The 20958-nt window shown below is 35.8% G+C and overlaps 2 protein-coding genes across 2 annotated transcripts; both read right to left on the reverse strand.

Annotated features, from left to right (window-relative positions):
- Positions 1-4458: 4458 nt before the first annotated feature.
- On the reverse strand, positions 4459-5757 carry LOC113349465 (jacalin-related lectin 19-like). The gene is made up of 3 exons (XM_026593440.1): positions 5604-5757; positions 5275-5499; positions 4459-5184 (listed from the first exon to the last, which is right to left on the reverse strand). The coding sequence occupies exons 1-3, from the start codon at positions 5604-5606 to the stop codon at positions 4795-4797; spliced, it is 618 nt and encodes a 205-aa protein (XP_026449225.1). The 5' UTR covers positions 5607-5757; the 3' UTR covers positions 4459-4794.
- A 12731-nt stretch (positions 5758-18488) lies between these two features.
- LOC113352262 lies at positions 18489-20655 on the reverse strand. The gene is made up of 4 exons (XM_026596106.1): positions 20339-20655; positions 19713-20256; positions 18993-19454; positions 18489-18764 (listed from the first exon to the last, which is right to left on the reverse strand). The coding sequence occupies exons 1-4, from the start codon at positions 20653-20655 to the stop codon at positions 18489-18491; spliced, it is 1599 nt and encodes a 532-aa protein (XP_026451891.1).
- Positions 20656-20958: the final 303 nt, after the last annotated feature.

The raw sequence follows: 20958 nt of genomic DNA on the forward strand, positions 1-20958 counted from the left end.
AAAGCCCCCTGGAAGTCAGAGACCATCTTGGCATCACCGTCTTCAGGCGAACTGCAAGAGTCTTAGATACAATCTTGTACACCATACCAATAAGACTTAGTGGTCTATAATCTTTAGGAGTACAAGAGTCCTCCTTTTTTGGAATAAGAGTAATAAAAGAACAATTAAAGCGCCAATCTATTGAACCAAACCTGTGAAAGTCGTTGATTAGCCCCATAAATTCATCCTTTAAAGTACTCCAGCAGCTTTTGAAAAATTCAGCAGTAAATCCATCCGGACCGGGTGCTTTGTTACTGCCCATTTTCCTTACCACCTCCCAAACTTCATCTTCAGAAAACTCGCGCTCTAACCACCTTCTTTCCACCTCTGTAATTTTCGGAAAGTGCAAATTTTCCATACCCGAAGACACCTCATCTCCCTGCGTAAAAAGATTAATATAATAATTTCGGATATCTTCCTTAATTATTTTGATATCAAAACAATCACGTCCATCAATCTGTAATTTTGCAATTGTATTCCGCTTCTTCCTTGCACTAGCCATACTGTGGAAATATCTGGTATTCAAATCACCCCACCTAAAGTCATTTTTTTTCGATCTCAGATGCCATTTATTCGCTTCCATTGATTCAATATTTCTCAACTTCATCTTTCATAAAGTTCTCTCCTCCATTTGAGAATGAGTTAGCATAACCATTTCCTCCATTATATTAAGCTCATGAATTCTTGCTGTGAGCTCGTCTTTAACTCTAGAAAAATGGCCGAACTCCTGCTTCTTCCAGGGCTTAATAAAATGTTTCAGATTTTGAATTTTTAAGAAAAAACGAGTACTTACACTACCAGAATAAGTCAAGCTATCCCACCACAACTTCACATTCTGAACGAAATCCTTGTGGTCTATCCACACCCTATCTACCTTGAAATATGGCTTTGAAGGCATGACCGGTTCAGAAATAACCAAAATTGGATTATGATCTGAAATTGTTCTCGTCAAAACCACCTGCAAAGCATTCGGAAACGCCTCTTCAAAATTATGGCTAAACAAGAATCTTTCCAACCTGCACAACAGAGGGATAACTTGATTATTCGACCACGTATAAGCACCACCTATTAGAGGTTGATCAATTAACTCATTGTCTAGTAAATATTTGTTTAGCATTGCTGTATTCCGACTGTCGCCATCACCACGATTCCTTTCTTCACTGGATCGAATTGCATTCATGTCACCCGCTATACATATAGGACTTGTCCACCAATTCCTCACCTCGTACATATCCTGCCAGAACTCTGTTCTTGGCTCGTGTTCACAAGGGATGTACACGTTGGTGACTGCCCACTGGAATCCATTAATTCTTGTCGAAAAGGAGACTGTAATATTATTAAACCCAAGTCTCTCGTCCATCTTCTCAAATCTGCTGCTATTCCAGATTGTTAAGATTCCTCCGCTATTTCCATTCGACGGAATGTAATTCCAGTCGAAGTTTTCATCATACCAAAGTTGACGCACAAACATATCTGTCATGTTTTGAATCTTCGTCTCCTGTATCAAACAAACTGCACACTTCTGAGAATGAATTAAATTCCTCACCGACACTTGCTTTTCAAAGTCATTCATTCCTCTTATATTCCAACATAAAATTTTAAAATCCATTGATGGTTACTTCTTCCCTTGCGGCACGGATTTCTTCTGCACTACTTACCTCTTCCACATTACCATTCACAACAACATTCTCCTCTTCATTTTCATTTGCTTTTTCCACCCTTTCTGCATCTTCCACATAAACATCTTGTCCTCCCTCTTCCGCCTCTTCGTCTTTCTCTACTTCTACTCCTCTGGTCCCCTGACGATAACGATAAACCAACTCGATCATGTTATTTTTCAAAATATCACACTGATGTTGATTAATGGTTCCTACACACTGAATAATCAAAGATATTTGCTCTAGGTAGCTTGCATCCAGAGTGCAATCATGAGCCGCTCATGTAATTTCATGAATAATGACACTTTTTTATTTTAGAAGCTAGCAAATCAATCAATGAATAATGTTCAACTTCAACTCAAATATAAAACTAACCCAAATATACAACATACCAATTTTTCTAGACAAATAAGAAACAAAAATTTGGTTTTGTTAGACAAATGAAAACCCCAGATTATAAAATTAACCCAAAATTGGTTAGTTTACTTACGTGAAACAAGAAGATTTGCTCTCTTTTTTTCCATCTTAGCAATATCACGATTATACTTTAGGTCTTCTATGAGTGGATTTGAGATGGTAAGACGAAGAACTTGTTTGTTTGCAGCTGACTGGGCGTCTGAATCTGAGTCAACCCCTGACTCGGACCGAGTCAGCAGTCAGACCGTTTGTTTTCCATTTTGAGTCAGATCTGACTCGACCTCTGACTCAGACATAACCCTTGACTCGGACTCATTTGAGTCAGGTAATAAAATACCCTGACTCATGGGACCAAACCACTGACTCACTTATTCCCGAGTCAGATGAGTCAGATCTGACTCAAAACAAACATATCGACTCAGATCCAGATGAGTCAGGTGATTTCACTCAGATCCAGATGATTCAGATCCAGACGACTCAGATGAGTCAGGAGTAAACAAACATGGTGGAAGAGGAAAAAACGAGAGAGTGAATTCTGTCTGTTTTTAGAAGAAAGCGTGAAATAGTGAACCAGGCTTGGTTAATGGGCTTAAACAAAACAGAAGTAGACTTAATATATGAACGGTTTTTTTGGGACCATGATTTTTTTGGGGACCATGGTCTTATTAGGCCACTTTCCCTATAATTATAAGGGGTGTTCTAAAGTGAGGAAATGACTAACCTATCCTTAACCTAATTTAATTTAAAACTAACCTAATAATCACATATATATAAATAACCACCACCTCCTCCCACCGCCGCCGCCATCACTACCGACCATCACCTACCATCTCCGACTACCACCACCAACAACCACCACCACCTCTCTCTCTATATATATATATCATCAAAATATGTATATATATATATATGGTTTTTGGTTGAAAAAAAATGAGAAGTAATCACCAAAATGAGTTGAAAATGGAAGTTGTAGAGAGAAGTTCGGTTAGGAATTATGTGAAAAACTTTGTCGAACTAACCGAACTCAACTTTAATGGAGGTTTTTCTTTTTCCAGAGAAAAGTTCGGTTACGTCGCAAAAAGTTCGATTTCGTCGCAAAAAATGTCCCAACCGAACTTTGAGTTCGGTTACGTCGCAAAAATGTCCCAACCGAACTTTGAGTTCGGTTACGTCGCAAAAAAATGTCCCAACCGAACTTTAAGTTCGGTTACATCGCAAAAAAGTTCGGTTTCGTCGCGAAAAAATGTCTCAACTGAACTTTGGGTTCGGTCGCAAAAAATGTCCCAACCGAACTACATTTGCAAAAACAAAAACTCCATTAAAGCTCCATTAAAGCTTTGGGTCGGTTACCTGTGATTTTGGATTTATTAACCGAACTACATTTGCAGAAAGTCGGTTACATGTTCTTTATATAATATAACCGAACTTTGTTGACTTGGTTGAAATGTTTTGTTACAATTTTGATTTTGACGATATTTTAGGCCATTTATAACAACATTCACTAAGTTACAAGCATATTTCGATACCGAGAGAATGTTTTTTCTCCATATTTACCCATCTCAAAATAATTTTCTTCTTCTTCTATTACTTTGGTCACTCAATAATATGTGGGCTAACATATTTTTATTTAACTTATGGGGATGGTGGGTATCAGACTTTGGAAAAAAGAAGGCCCTTGTCAGAGCTGGGTCCTGTGCGGTCGCACCTCCCACACGGTCTCAGGCCCGGCTCTGACGGGTAGGGTGGGTAGAGTATGGCCTATTTCGTCACCCTACCCGCTGAATGGTGGGTAAGAAAAACTTTTTTACCCGCCACCTTACCCGCCTCTAAACAGGTAAGATCCTACCCTACCCATAGAATGGCGGGCCGGGTAGGGTGGCGGGTATACCTTTTTTTTTTTTTTTTTTTTTTTTTTTTTTTTTTTATATGCCTTCTCGGTACATCCAGCTATTTCATCTCTGACCGGCTTTGCTAGAAGATCCATGAAATAAACATAAGTCTCGTATGGAATAGTTTTTCTAGCGCTCAACACACGATTGTAAGCCCCTTCCATGAAAGATTGTTCCAATTCCACGGCGTGCTTGATGCAAAGATTCTCCATAGTACCAGCAGGCAGAATCTCTAATTCAGTATGAAATTCCGCAGTACTATTCTGGACGAGGAGCCTTAAAAGGTTAATCCCTAAGATTGGACACTCCTTCGCTGATGGTGGGAGCCGTCCAGCTGTATCAGTGTAATAAGGTTTCAACTGAAAGAAGTTTCGCTCGAACGGATCTTGATCTTCGGCTTTCACGCTTAAAACAACAACATGCTCATATATATATATATCCCTTGCTATAGTCAATTCATGAACTGAATTCGGTGTTTTATCATGTAATTACATGTAATATGTTACGGAGAGGTTGAAATTAACCAACTTCTGAAAATACAAATACACGCCTAGACTTCCAAATGAGCCAACAATAACAGTCATTAAGATCTTATAATGTACCTTAGATTGCTCTAGTACATAAGGCTACATAGAAATATATAGAAAACCAAAAACCCATCAGTACTACGGCAAATTTATTTTTTTTCTTATCAATACTAATGCAAATTATGACGCAACAACAACAGTACAACATATATAATGGGAAGCTTAGATTTGTCCTCTAGTGCATGCCATCTTGTGGAGGAAGAGTTAATATGTATAATCTCTACCAGGCTTCTGCTTGGACGTATGGGTTTTTTCTCCATTCTTCGGACTATGAGTTTGTTCTCCTCCGTTCTTCGGGCTAAGTAATTTCTTGAACTGCGCATGTAATTTATCCAAAAACGTCGTTGTATGGGCACGAGACAAGTAAAATCCAATGGAATCCAAATGCCATCCGCTTCTCCCTCTGAATCCCACGATCAAACCTCCATCCATTGGGAATGAAAATGGTGTTCCTTCTTCTATTCCAAATGGTCCAAATGTCCTCCGGTTACTCTTGAACGTTAAGGATCGGATCACGGGGGTGCCACTATGTACGACAGATCCGTAGTAACCGCTTACAGACGTCAAGAACTCCTCCGGGTATCGTAGCTTGATCTACATGAAATTAAATTTTACTTTGGTCAATGTGGCTTGAAATTTTATCGTTCAAATGAATAAATTTTTGATTGATCTTATTATACTTACATTAGAGGTCCGGTGTCCGCCAGTACCACCATGTTTTTCTGATAAAACCGGCTTGCCGTTCTTGTCGTACGTAATTCTTATCGAATCAATACATCGATCATAAACAATTGTGATTTCTCTTACGCCATTGAAACTTCCATCATCCCAACTAGTTCCACCATGTCCTCCCCATGGCCCTACTTTTATAGTTTTCCTTCCTACAATTTTCTTCTCCTTCTCAGCATCCTACACACACAAACAAATTCGTGCATATTAATGTACATGGCCTAGCAAAAGATTTAAATCAGAAGAAAGAAAAAAGAAAACATCAAGGTTATGCAAATTCGTACCATGTAATTCGAGTAGAGAGAGTGGATTCAGGATTCACAATTCAGGGTTGAACTTGAAGATGGAACTTGAAGATGGGTATGGAGTTGGTAGAGTGACTGAATGGTTTTGTTGATATAAAAAGAATGTAAAAAGCTAGAGAGGAAGAACCTGATTCTTTCCTTAGCTATATTCAACTGAATTCAATATTATCATGAGCTCCACTTTTGTTAACTTATTCCTAGTGTTTATATATGGTCCTCACAAGTGTTCTTTGATATAATGTGCTTAGAATCTGATTCCACGAGACTCTTCGTTAATCACCCACTACTAGTTTCCCTTTTTGCTAATGTAATTTACAAAATCTTTCTACTTTTTCTGAAAGAACAAAATATGATCGAATCACATTTGAGTCTAATGTACCAACAAAGTTTGAACAGCTGAATCAGAGGCAGGGCCACCCTAACAGTTACCTGCGAATCCCACTTATTTGGAGCCTTATCGGGCATGAGACTTTGAAGTAGGATCAACATATGTAAGCAGTGGCGGAACCAGGTTTTTAAAATGAGGGGGCTAAAAAAACAATTTTGCCATACCCATATAAATGCGGGAAAACACGTACCACTTCACCTTCAAAGTACTAATGAAATAAGACTATTACTCGAGCGAAACAGCAATGTACAAAATGTGCTATATGTTGATGAGAAAAACTTCCAAAGTTGTTATACATGATTAGTGCCTTGCAATATATTTCCACTTCACAAAAGCTTGATTAACTGGAACTGGATCAAATGCATGTTTCCAAAGTATGTATAGGACTAAAACAGAAGAGTAGCTTTTGACTCACTGTAATTGCAGGGACTTAGATACATATGATACTGCGATGTGGAGACTGAAAATACTAATCAACACACGGAAGATTGCGATGATGCTTATATTGGACCCTTGCCCAACAGAGTGACTATAGTTTGAAGCAGTGCAGTTAAGTTTTCAGTAGTGCAATTACTTCTTCGTATCCTCTATGCCTGTATGGATACTTGGGATTTTACCATGTTCATTTTTGATGATCCATACATGGTGTTAATTACTACAAGATGTGTACAATCTTTTATCATATGGTTCTTAAAAGTATATGATTCAGGATCCATTGAATTTCTGGGTACTCATAGATCAGTTTACTGCATAACAACGTGTTGGGTGCAATAATTAAAATAAAGAAAAAATAAAATAAGTAAAAGTCATTGATACTTATCTCCTTTATAATGGAATTGATCGATTGACGAAACGAACGAGCTTCTCATATCTCCACAACAGCAACAAGGCAAAACTTTGGAAAAACAGAGTGAGTCACGTGTTCAACACGTTGCCCTTAAGACATTAGCGCCCGGCTACACTCAAGAGTGATGCTATAGCCTTCACAGGACGGATATCTCCAGGATAAAACACCCTACTACACCTACTACTAGCATATGTAGTAGATGCTCAACTTGAGCTTGGAAACTCCGAAAAAATCGTTAAGGAAAATCGCGAACTCTTAAGAAACGCTATAAAATATTTTCCCTTAGGGGTCCCTCTAAAATATAGAGCAACCCCTTTCCCATAGATTTTACAAAAGTAGTGAATTTCTTTATATAATGGAATAAAACAATTTAAGAGTGGAAACTCCACAATGTGGGACTAATAAGTTTATATAGTTTCTTAAAACTACTAAAAATTGGAAACTCCACAATGTGGGACTAAAAAGTTTCATTCACAAAAGAAAACAATAAATTATAATTTTTTATTAAAACTTTAAAAAATTATTTTTTTATTAATCGTTTTCCAACAATCCCCACATGAATGAAAACTCAATAAAACATGAAAACACAGATAGATCTTGGTAAATCAACATCCCAACCTCACGATCCAAACAGACTGATCGTGCAAGTGTTGGAATCATACTAGTCATTTCGACGTCCTCTCCCTCACACAAAAGTGTGTTGACCCAAGGTCATACTATGGATTGCATAAATCATAATAATATTTAGAGCTTTCATCTTTAGTTCTCACATGGTGAGACTATAGGTATCTTTCACCAAAGTGAAAAAGCATGAACTGGTGAACCCTTAGTGACCTTTAGGTCCTAAGTTCCAGTAATACCAAAACCATCAAAACGAAAATCACATAAAAAGCGCAGGAAATACCATTTTAGGCAGAGGTGTCCATGAGGTCTTGAACCTTTGCTTAGTGAGATATTACTGGAATTACTTGCTAGAGACAGTGAACTATGTCTTGAACTGCTAGCATTTGATGTAATTCGCGATAACAACCACGGGTGATATCTCCAAGATTGCTTCCAAGCTCGTGCCGTTTTGTCCAATTTGGCCCTGGACATATCCTGTTTCTCAGAATGCTCTAGAGAATCAAAGCTCATATTCTCATAGGAAGCGGCCCACTTCCTCATTCATATAGGTGAGTTTCCATAAAGAGTGTTACTGCTACACCCCACTTCAATCTTGAATTGAAACTATAGAACTCATTAAGACTTCTTAAAAGTCATCCTTCACATGCAGTCACACTATCACGTCTACAACATAGGGAAGGGACAGAGAATAAAATTCTCTGATAGTGTTTACCTTTACCCACCACAAATTAGTTGTCTCATTCGAAACATTGATCTTGGGATCTGCAGTAAGCAAGGTTGAGTATCCTTCATGGCAAGTTTAATTTATGAGCTTAAGCCCCATCCCCTTCGATGTGTTTCTATCAATCTCTTTGGATGAACCTTTCGTCAAAGGTTGCGCGATATTCTCCTTGGACTTTATCCAATCAATGGAAATAACGCCAATTGAGATTAGTTATTTTTAGCTTTAGCTATTATAGCTTGGCTAACACAGTATATAGATATAGCTGGCACAGGCGTATGCCAAAGAGGAATGTCTTCTAAAAAGCATCTTAGGCACTCAGCCCCCTCTCGTGCTTTATCTATCGCAATACTCTCAGATTCCATAATGAATTGAGCAATATATGTAAGTTTGGAAATCTTCCAAAACAAACCTTCCTGCTAGAGTGAAAACATATCCACTCGTAGACTTAAGACTCCTCTGATTCAACTATCCAGTTTGCATCACAAAGTCTCTCAAGGACAGCAAGATACCTTTCATAAACCAAACAAAAGGTAATAGAGTATTTTAGGTACCGTAATACTCTACTAAGTGCATCCCAATGCTCTTGCTCTGGACAACAAGTATATCTACTTAACTTACTCACACTACAGGCAATGTCTGGACACTTACAGTTCATTAAATTCATCAGACATCCTATAACTCTTGAGTATTCAAATTAAGATACTCCACTATCCTTAATTTTCTTGAGTCTACAAGAATAATCGTACGGAGTACAAGCAGGCTTACAATCACACTGATTGTATCTCTTAAGCACAAAATTCAACATAATGAGAACGACTAAGACTATAAATGCTAGATTATCTTCTAATCCCCATCCCTAAGATTACATCAACAGGGCCTAAGTCTTTCAAATCAACGTTCTCATTCAACACATGTTTTTTTTTAGTGGAATTAATCACATCTAAGTTTGTATCAAGTATAATCATATCATCAACATACAAGCATACAATCACACATGCATCCTTAACAAGTTACTTGTAAATATACTTGTCAGATTCATTAACTTAAATCCACTATACATTATCATATGATCAAATTTTCCATGTCACTGTTTACGTGCTTATTTTATAAACCATACAAAATTTTGTTCAACTTACAAACTTTGTCATCATAACCTTTCACTACAAAGTCCTCAGGTTGGTCTATGTAAATTTCTTTATCTGATTCACGATTTTAGAAAAGCGGTCTTAACATCCATATGATGTATCTCTAATTTGTTTATGACGGCAATAACAATTAGCATCTCAACGTAAGTAAATCTCGTCACATGTGAATAAGAATCAAGGAAATATACACCTTCTATTAGTTTATAGCCTTTAGCTACCAACTTAGCCTAATATTTTTCTACAGTTCCATATACCTAATGTTTCCTCTTAAAGACTCATTTACATCTCATGGTCTTACTCTCTGGAGGTAAACTATAAACCTCCCAAGTCAGGTTCCGAAGGACTCAGTCCATTTCACTAAATGAAGCTTCTTACCAGAATGGGGTTTCAGTAGATATCAAGGCTTCTTTACAAGTCCGGGGCTTAGACTAAGCTAGGCATGTTATGAAGTCGGCTTCATAAGAAGTCTAGGGATCAACAACACATCTCTAATGAGGTACAGGTTTAAGAATAAACATCTTCAAAGAACTCAACATCCCTAGATTATGTAATCGTAATCACACCAAAGTCAGAAAAAATCACACCAAAGTCTGAAAAATCAGAACACACAACCAAAAATGTATATGTAGAAGTATACTCAGCATACCTTATATGAAGACACAATCAACATTTTTGGTTTCTATCTACTTCTTTTAGGAAGACGAATGGCAAACTTAGTCAAACACCCCCACACTTCGACGCATTCATAAGAAGGTCGTCTACCTATCCATAAATCATATGGAGTTTTATCTGATCCTTAAGGGTACTCTATTCAAGATATACTAGTTAACATGACTGCCTCCCCCCACAAGGCCGCAGGTAATCCTGAACTAATCAACATGACAATTATCATCTTCTTAAGGATACAGTTTTTATGTTCAAGGCTTCTAATTGGTTTTGAACTTCAAGTTTATAAATATTAAGGCTTCTAAGGCATCATCCTTATCCCTAAGCAAGTATACAAGACAGTACCTCGTACAATCATCTACGGAAGTTATTAACCATCTTTTACCACAGTGATTTTAGGTTGAACTCATGTCATCTAGGCCTAACTGAATTAATTCTAAAGGCTTAGAATTACTCTGAACATTTGTGCTAAAAGGTTTTAAAGCAAATTTGATTCTTCACAGATTTCACTTTTCTGTTCAAAGTCCAAACTAAATTTGGGTACGCAGCCTATGCTATCCAGTTAAGCATTGACTTATAAGTTTACGGTTACAAGCTTACCACATAAAACAATCAATCACATAAATAAAGCACAAGAATCAACTATGTTCACATCATCAGTTTTTTCCGTTAAGCTTATATAGACCCCAAGTCCTATAACTCTTGCTTAAAAAATAATTTCCTTGTTACAACAAGTTTTCCAGAAAAATTAAGATCTTAAATCTTTTTCCATCTACAATAGAACAAGATACAAGATTCTTGCATATGCTTGGAACATGAAAACTTCATTCAATGTGAGAGTATTACAGATATGAGCTTCTGCTCGACCTTTTCTTTTTATGCAACCTTTATTGCAGATGAGTTACTCAAAAAGAGTTTCTCGACATCCCCTGTTCTCTGATAGGAGGTAAACAGGTCTCTGTTTCAACAAACATTCTTGGTGGCTCCAGAGTCCACCTTCTGGTCTCTTACATTGGTTGTTAAAATAACTTCCGACATCATGTCAATGAACTCGTTCTAATTTGTTTCAACTAAATTAGCATTAACTTTCTACTTATTAAGGTTTTATGTTGTCTACACTTTACTACCGTATGGCCCGGAATTTTACAAACATAACAATCACCCTTAGTTAAAGTAACGCCGGATTCAGTTTTACGAAACATACCTTTCTTATGAAGACTAGGGTTAGAGTTGTGTTTGATATTCCCGCCTTTGTCAGCTTTGGAAGACTTGTGTTCATCCACATGCGCCTGGTAGCCATGTTCCTTTTCAATTTCATGTCACAATCTTCGTTTATACTCTGACCACGAACACGGTAATTTCCCAATCACCTAATACACCACATCTCACAAACCTTAGTTCCGAAACGGAAGATAAAATATGAGTTTTGAAGATAATATCTAGATTTACAAACTTCGTTTGAACCACCATATCAAAAAACTCATGATTACCCCATAAAAAATATTTTAGTTAACAACAAAAGTTTGCCCGTCAGAATTTTTCAGGAACATTTGTCTGTTTTGTAAAATATCAAAAAAATACTTTTACAACTCCAAAAATTCTGAAAGTTTACGTGGGTAACTATCAGGATGTCTACTACGTTGTGTCAAAAGGGTTCATCGAAATTCCTTCTAGGTTAAGAGATAATCTTGAAACTCTACAGCTGACCAAAAAATTGTTTTTGTTTTTCACTCCACAATTAACATCCATGATTCACAAACCAACTAACCATTTTCGATTATTACAAATTATAATGTCTTAAGATTGTTGGGTGCAATAATTAAAATAAATAAAAAATCAAATAAGCAAAAGTTATTGATACTTATCTCCTGAATTGATCGATTGACGAAACGAACGAGCTTCTCATATCTCCACAACAGCAACAAGGCAAAACTTTGGAAAAACAGAGTGAGTCACGTGTTCAACACGTTTCCCTTAAGACATTAGCGCCCGGCTACACTCAAGAGTGATGCTATAGCCCTCACAGGACGGATATCTCCAGGATAAAACACCCTACTACACCTACTACTAGCATATGTAGTAGATGCTCAACTTGAGCTTGGCAACTCCGAAAAAACCGTTAAGGAAAATCGCGAACTCTTAATAAACGCTATAAAATATTTTCCCTTAGGGTCCCTCTAAAATATAGAGCAACCCCTTTCCCATAGATTTTACAAAAGTAGTGAATTTCTTTATATAATGGAATAAAACAATTTAAGAAGTGGAAACTCCACAATATGGGACTAATAAGTTTATATAGTTTCTTAAAACTACTAAAAATTGGAAACTCCACAATGTGGGACTAAAAAGTTTCATTCACAAAAGAAAACAATAAATTATAATTTTTTATTAAAACTTTAAAAAATTAATTTTTTATTAATCGTTTTCCAACACAACGAAAATGTCAGCAATAAAAATTAAGAAAACCGTATGAAGGCAGCTTCGCATATCTATAATGCATTTTCACCTTAGCATTTGCATTACTTCCTTTGAAGTAATATACGCAGGTAGGATAAAAAAAAGAACACCAATAAATTTTAACCAACAGTGTGCATTCCATATTCACCATTAGGCGTTTAAAAGCACAAGTGATCATGAGTAAGAGAAGCTTTGGATACAATTCAGGTGACGTACCCAATTGAATTCAAGCATGCAAATATTGACTCTTCATTGACAATCTCTTTGGAACTGTCTTCTACAGTGTACGTTGATGAGTTTCTTAGTGTTCTCTCAACATTCTTTGTCCAATGATGTAGTGCCAAGCTATATACGCAGAAAAAAAATGTTAGGTCTGGGAGGTTGAATTTTTATCTTGGAGTATGAAAATAATATGCCATACACACCAAGAAGAAGATGAATACTACTGTAAAACTTCAGCTTTATATCATGCACCAAAAATTAGAGTACAAGTAGTGTTCCATTGTTTCACAAAAACAAAATTAAAGCACGGCTAATGTTCTGTAATGAAACAAACACTTAGTAAGCAACTACTTTGAACCAATTAAACAAACATTTAGTAAGCAATTCTAAGACTGCACAATATGGACTAAATCTTCCTTTTTGTTCTCTATTCTTCTTCTTCTTACTCTGCTAATAAGAAACACAAATATGAATATGGTGGACTAAACAGGTGTGATTGGTGGACTAAACTGATGAATATGGTGGGCTAAACTGTTAAATTTTTTTTTTGCAAAGGATGAATTACTACCTTGGTGACGTTTTGTAAGAAAAAGGGGGGGCTACAGCCAGGTTAAGTCAACCTGTGCTTCCGCCCCTGTATGTAAGTGGGAGCAAGCTAAGACAAATTTAGAGACTTTTTTGACTATCCAACTATATCTATCTATAAATTAGTTTCGGGAAGTCACTTGCCATACGGGGGCAATTGCCCCCATTTGACTATATCTGGTTCGGTCTCGCTTAGTTTCATTTTTTTTTTTCCTCAACAAGTAGAACGGTAAAACTATTTGCTAATTTATTCATCAATTATTTAGTTTATGGGTAGCGTATATTTTATGCCATTAAGTGGATAACTTATGATTCATGAAATATATTATATTTAGATGAAGCTATAAATAAACTGGTTCATAGTTGATCAATCTGCTCGACTAAGTGTTTTCTTATTTTTAGTTGGCACAATTATGGTTTTGCAAAAGGATAAAATATTGAGATGCTGCATTATAGTTCAACAAATTGAGATGATGGTGGAAATTGAGTTATGCTTTCGGATTGTGATTTAAGAAGAAGTCTACTCATTCATCTATTTGCAAAGCCAGCTAAAATATTGTAGCTCATCAGTTGGTAATGATGAAATATACTACCAAAAAAAGTAGAAAACATAACAAGAAAACATATGGGTGTTGTCATATAATCAAGAAAGTAAAGTTACCCCAATATAATCATCCGACAACAAACCCGACCCCGACTCTGATTAAAGTAAAGTTACCCCAATATAATCATCCGATAACAAACCCGACTCTGATTATCTACTGCAGTAGCAGTGCTATTTTTATTGCTCTTACTACTGTTGATTTTATCTAAAGAACATAACCCGACTTAAAAAGTATCTGTAATTATTGTTATAAATATCTTCTTCCAAGTTTCCCACATTATCTTAACATCCCATCAAAATCATTCTTTTTTTCTTCATAGTCCAGCCAATGTTGTCCAACTGTTGAAATGTAAAACAGGCACCATTTTCAGGTAGTAGCTAGGGAGGTACCCGTCGTCTTGGATTAGTTTAGTATATGTGATTAATGTACGTTGATTTTATTTTATTTTTCAAATTTTGAGAATTTTTATTTTACATTTTATTTTTCAAATTTTGAGAATTTTTATTTTACGGATACTTATGCTTTAAATTCAAACATCGAGTCAGACATCAGAGGAATGAGAATATAAGTAATCTGACATCTTACTCGAGCCAAATCAAATTCGGATACGGATCTAAACAAACAAGGTGTTGGTCTTGGATGCCAAATCCCAGTCAAGGTCAAACTCCGGCCACAAATGTACCTTGCGTGGGTAGCTCATGTGACAGCATAAGTGCATACCAAAATTTCTATGGTTTATATGGTCATGGGACATCGAACCTAGCAAAGGTGAAAAGAAAGGAACCCGAGATGTGACCCAAATTTAAGATTAACCTCTAGCGGATCATGAAATTTGCATTGGTGCATAGATCAAGCCGCGCGATAATTACAATCAAGAAAACCATGAAGCTCAAAAAGCTAACAAGCATGACCAATTTTTAAGCGTATTCCCCAAACTGAATTGAGTTATTATCTGTATAAAACGTAGCCATAGATCACCATCATTAAGCACAAACTCAACTTTCCTCTACTCATTGAGACACAATTTTACTTGCATTTTTTCATTTGATCACTACATCCATCATGAATTCTAAGTTCATCATTGTCTGTGTTCTAATGACTCTCTTGCTGGTTCTAAGGCCAGCCATGATTGCTGCACCTGCACCTTCATGTGATTATGTGATAACTAGCTTCGCTCCATGTTTATTGTACTTCAAAAACGTTGGTTCCGTACCTTGAACAAGTTGTTGCGACAACATCAAAGTACTCGACCAACAACTGCCCGACAAGGAAGATAGAAAAAGTGTGTGTGAATGTATTAAGCTTGCCGTCCCTGTTATCGGTACCGTTAACAATACTCGTCTCCAAGATTTCTCAAACAGTTGTGGATCTAAGCTTTATGAAATCCCACCCATTTCTCCTGACATGAACTGCGACAAGTAATCCTATCACCTACTAATGAGTTAATCTTATATAAACACAAATTTCTTCTCTTTTTTTTCTACTGATAAGTTTGTCTGACTTTTCTTTGTCTTTATTTTGGTTTTGCAGTGTTGTATGAGAAGATGAAGGTCTTCGAAGAAATCTTTCAAAGGGAAAGTGATATAAAGTGTATGAAATAAAAGTAATAAATAATATGATTAAGGATGATTATGCTTGCACTATGTAATTTGGAGGTTATTAATATTAACTGAAAATTAACGTAAATGCATGATGTGTTCGTTTGTTTGTCATAATCGTCTAGTTTTTGTTGCTTGATTTGCTTTGGACGAAACAAAAAATGCGTCAAACCTTAAATATTTGACAAACCTTCAACAGTGACCAAGACTCAATTTGAAGGAATACAGATTTTCCTTTAAAAGTCCTAAAAAAGAAACAAATGTTTTTGGATCAGTCGTCTTCCTTTGTACCAGGTGAGACAACTCGTTATTTTTTGATCGATTCAATAACAAACAATATTGATGTTTCACTTGAAAAGTAACGAAGAATCGAAGTTAAGGAAAAATTTAGATTGATCTTAGGTAATACATATCTCTAATCAAGATTATTGTAGCTAATATAAATTTAAAACGGTGCTAAAAATCATTCATGTTATGCGTATGAAGGTGAAGCATGTGGTAGAGGCTTTGAGTGCAGCGTCTGTTGTTTTGTGACAATGTATATGGGGCAACTGCCCCCAGTTGTCCATGTTTGGTCTGGCAATTTCCTTTAGCAAGTTAAAATACTTGCATCAATAGAACATGATGTAAGTCACACTTCATTTCCTACTTCTTGAAATTCGTTCATCATAGTGTTTAGAATGTTGGACGCGTAGATTTTTACACCATTCAATGAATACTTATGATACGCGATTGATCACTCTGCTCAACTATAAGAAGAAGGATTACGAATTTTACAATGTTGATTTAGAGGCGGATGTTTAGATGTTGGTGGAAATTGAATTATGCTTAACGATTTCAGATTTTAGTTTGTGAATAAATCTACTCATCTATCTTTATGGAAATATGGACTGATTATTCCATATTGAGCTTCTTATTTGCTCTTTGTTAGAACTTTTCGGGTAGAAAGTCGGATCAAGATTCAGACATATTGAGATATGAGATTTTTTTTTGTCCCCGAGTTTTATATTAGGTAATGTCATATTTTATTTAAGGAAGAAAATAAGTATATCTAAAAATATTACATTTCGAAGGTGGAAATTTGGAAATTTTTTACTGAAAAAGTGAAATTGGAAATGAGTAGCTTCGCGTGTAGCAAGGTAAGAGCATCTCCAGTCAGAGCCGGGCCAGAGGTCATGCAGGGTATGCGACCATACAGGGCTCAGCTCTGTCGAGGGCCTCTTTTTCTTTAGCCAACTGTTTATTTTAGGAAACAAAAAACTACTACTTTTTAATTGCAGAGATGAGAGATTCGAACGTTTGATTAATTATTGGAGTGTTGGTTAATGCATCCATCCACTGAGTTGCTCTCTTTGTTGTTTTATATCTCTTTGTTGTTCTTTATACAAGACAGTGTTTTCTATTTATAGTACTCCCATGACCATAGATATAATACATGCGGCTATATCATTTGAGTTTTCCTTACGAATTGTTATTACTGCAGGTGGACACTAACAAATAAAAGGTTTCAATTGAATAATTTTTTTGTTTTTAAAAATATGTGTTATTATACTCGTCCAGTGTGAAAAAATTCTAGCGCATACGTCTATAATTTTTTAAATTAAAAAAAAAGAAGAAAAATATCGACCATTATTTTCTTTAGCTATAAAAAGGCCCTACGAAAAAATCGCACAGGACCCTTGTGGACACATGATCGGCTCTGTCTCCAATGAAATATGGGTTTTAAAAAATATTAATGCCATTTAGGATTTTAGAAACTCTCAACAGAAAAATCCTCTCTAGTGGTGGTTGGATAATCAAAATTTACAAGGAGTTAGTCAAATAAGATTTTGAATGACTTCTGGGGAGTTTGCAAATCCACTGTTTGTCCATAGAGACTTTTGGAGAGTCTCTTAATATCTATTGTTATAGGTTAGAGACTTTTTTCAGGTCATTTAAATTCTCTGAAACTCCATGTTTTTGGATCAGGATTTCATAAGAGTTACTCCAATGCTTCTGTTATTCGAAGGAGAATTGAAAGTCATTGATTTGTTGTTATCAGAGATTTAGAGAGACTTTTTATTAAAAATAGGCATGGTAGAAATCTCTCCTCAAGAGATGATATTTCTAGAGACTTGGAAATTTGGAGATTTTTTTGGTTTTGGGAGTGAACCATTTTTTTCTCTCCTTGTGCCTTAATACACTTAAGGGCCACTTGGAAAGGTGTAATCAAGACAAAATGTGAAATAATGTGATTTTTTAAATTGGAGAATATATATTTTAAAATCATCTATGTGAGTCTTTGTGATATATATTGATTTTAAAATATATATTTTAGAAGTTATAATAATTTTCTCCACATACAAAATAAAATGTGGAACGACAGGAACAAAGTGAATAAAAATTTAGGCATAGCACAGCAGTGAGATTCATTTTGACAATGGACACGTATTTCATTAGGTGGTCATGGTACTTTTATTATTAGTAACGTGAATAATAAAAAAATCGGTAATGTAGGGAATTAATCAGTGGATATTATACAATTTTGTCTCTACAAATCACATAAACTTTCTACAAGTCTAATTTTTTTGTCCCTACAAATCTCATTTTCTGTCTCTACAAGTGACAATGATTCTCTAAAATTCTTTCAGAGAATCACTAGAAATCTCTAGATTTTCAGAGAATCTCTAGAAGTCACTCAAATTAAAAATCTATGAAAGTCCATAAAAATCTTGTTTGACTACTCTCTTGTTAATATGACGTGGAAGTTTGAGTTTGGAGGAGAGTATGGGTTTTTGGTGACTCTCATCCATACTCACGTCATCAATTTGTTATTATTTTAATTAATTTTTTAGATTTTGTTTCTATAAATAAGCGACAAGTATATCAGAATAGATATGGATACAACTACCACTGGAGATGCTTTTTTTTCTTTTTTTTTTTGAGAAAGAATATTATATTAAAGGAAAAAATATGTACAAAGAAAATACAACCGGTTCACAGGGACAACTGCATAACTGTTTCCTAATGAAACAACACCTGACTTACAGAAACATCTTTGAATACATCCCTCTCAAAAAACCAAAGCACAATTGTTTGCTTAATGAACATTATAACCTCATCGGCATCCTTAGCTCTTCCACCAAACGCTCTGTTATTTCTTTCTTTCCATAAGTGCCAATGCACTGCATAAATTACCTTCCACCACACTTCTTTACACTTCCTCTTCAAGTTGTTCACCCTCCAAGATTCAAAGTTTTTCTTCACTGTATCAGGAAAGACCCAACAAATCTTAAAAGCCTTCATAAAATAACACCAAACTTTGAATGCAAAAGAACATCTGAGCATTAGATGATCTGTAGTTTCCTCCTCCTCCTTACACAAACAACATCTGACATATTCAAAATGCATACCTCTGTGTGTAAGCATTGCATACGTTGGCAATGAATCATGAAAACTTTCCCACAATAACAAACTCACCTTTGGAGGAATGCAAGTCTTCTACAGAAACTTATTAAACTCACAAACATCATCTCCCTGAACTAACAAATCATAACACTTATTTACTGAAAAGCCTTCCATTATCTCCACAATATCTGCATCCACATTCAACCCATGAATAGGACCTAATTCATTACATAATAAGTCATATTCTAGTTGTTCATAATGATATAACGTCCTTCTCATCTGACACTGTAATCTGTGATTCTCAACCATATATGCAATTGAAGCACTCTTCCTACTGCAAACTTTATAAATTATAGGATATTTAGACCTCAAAGTCCCATTGGTTTCCCAATTATCAAGCCAAAATCTGATAGAATTCCCATTGTTCAGTTTAAAACTAACATGTTCATCTATAAATTCAGAAGATTTCAAAATACCCTTCCAATTACTTCTCCCCAGAGCAGCATCATCATTAGTTGGTAAACAAACATCTTCTTCATTCTTAAGTTTTTGTTGTACCACCCTCCTCCATAGAGCATTCCTCTAATTAGCATATCTCCATATCCATTTAGATTTTAGAGCCTTACTTGTACACTTCAAATTCTTAACACCTAAACCACCTAAAAAATTTGGTTTACAAATCTTCAACCAAGACACCCAGCTCATTTTTCTTTTTTCATCTGTAGAATCGCATACAAATCTTCTCATAATTCTATTCATCTTCTTCTCTACACACACAGGGAGAGGAATCAAAGACAAAAAGTACACAGGAAAGCTTGTCAAGCAACTTCTTATAATCACCAGCCTCCCAGATTTTGAAAGGAATTTCTTTTTCCGAGTAGCTAATTTCACCTCCATTCTTTTGATCATTTCCTCCCAAACATAAGTGAATCTTGCAGTTACACCAATAGGAAACCCCAGATACTTGAATGAAAGCTTCTCCACTCTACAACCTAATTCCAGTGCCAAAGAGTCAATCACTGCATCTGCACCTACACTAATCATTGTGCTCTTCTCCAAATTCAACTTCATTCCTGTCAAGAGCTCAAAAGAATTAAGAATAAGCAGCAGTCTTCTTATCTCCTCCCCCTTAGCATCTATAAATAACAAAGTATCATCTTCAAATTGCAGATGTGATATCATAATACCCCCTTCTTGAACCTCAAACTCATTTAGTTGCCTTCTCAATACATCATCATCAATAATCTTAGACAATATCTCAACCACCAACAAAAACAGAAATGGTGATAAAGAATCCCCTTGCCTCAATCCTTTAGAAGGTTTAAATTTTTCTGTTGAACTTCCATTCACAAGAACTGATATATTTGTGGAAGATATGCACCACCTAATTCATGATATCCATTTTCTCCAAAACCATGTTTCTCCTAAATTCTCAATAATGAACTCCATCTAATATTATCAAAAGCCTTCTCCATGTCAATTTTGCACAAATTACTGGTTTCTTTGCCTTCATTCTGCTATCCACACATTCTCCTGCAATTAACACACAATCCAGAATTTGTTTCCCTTTGATAAAAGCTCCTTTAAATTCAGAGACTAGCTTATGCATCACCTTCTTCAACCTGTTAGCCAAAACTTTAGATAAAACCTTGTATGCACTGCCTAATAAGCTCAATGGAATGTAATCTTTAGGAGAACAAGAGTCTTCTTTTTTAGGCACCAAAGTAATAAAAGAGCAGTTCATCCTCCAATCCCAAGAGCAAAATTTGTAAAATTCCTCCATTAAGTTCATGAAATCTGCCTTAATATAAGTAATCTGACATCTTACTCGAGCCAAATCAAATTCAGATACGGATCCAAACAAACAAGTTGTTGGTTATGGATGACATCTTACTTAGCCTATTTGACTGCATAAGTGCATACCAAAATTTCTACGGTTTATATGGTCATGGGACATCGAACCTAGCAAAGGTAAAAAGAAAGGAACCCGAGATGGAAAACATAATTCTTCAGTGTGTTGTTTCTGTTGATCCATTGCTGGTGACCTAAATTTAAGATTGTAGATGGTGGATTTTCGACAAAGGGT

Source organism: Papaver somniferum, chromosome 2, assembly GCF_003573695.1.
Source record: "Papaver somniferum cultivar HN1 chromosome 2, ASM357369v1, whole genome shotgun sequence".
Classification (NCBI taxonomy): domain Eukaryota; kingdom Viridiplantae; phylum Streptophyta; class Magnoliopsida; order Ranunculales; family Papaveraceae; genus Papaver; species Papaver somniferum.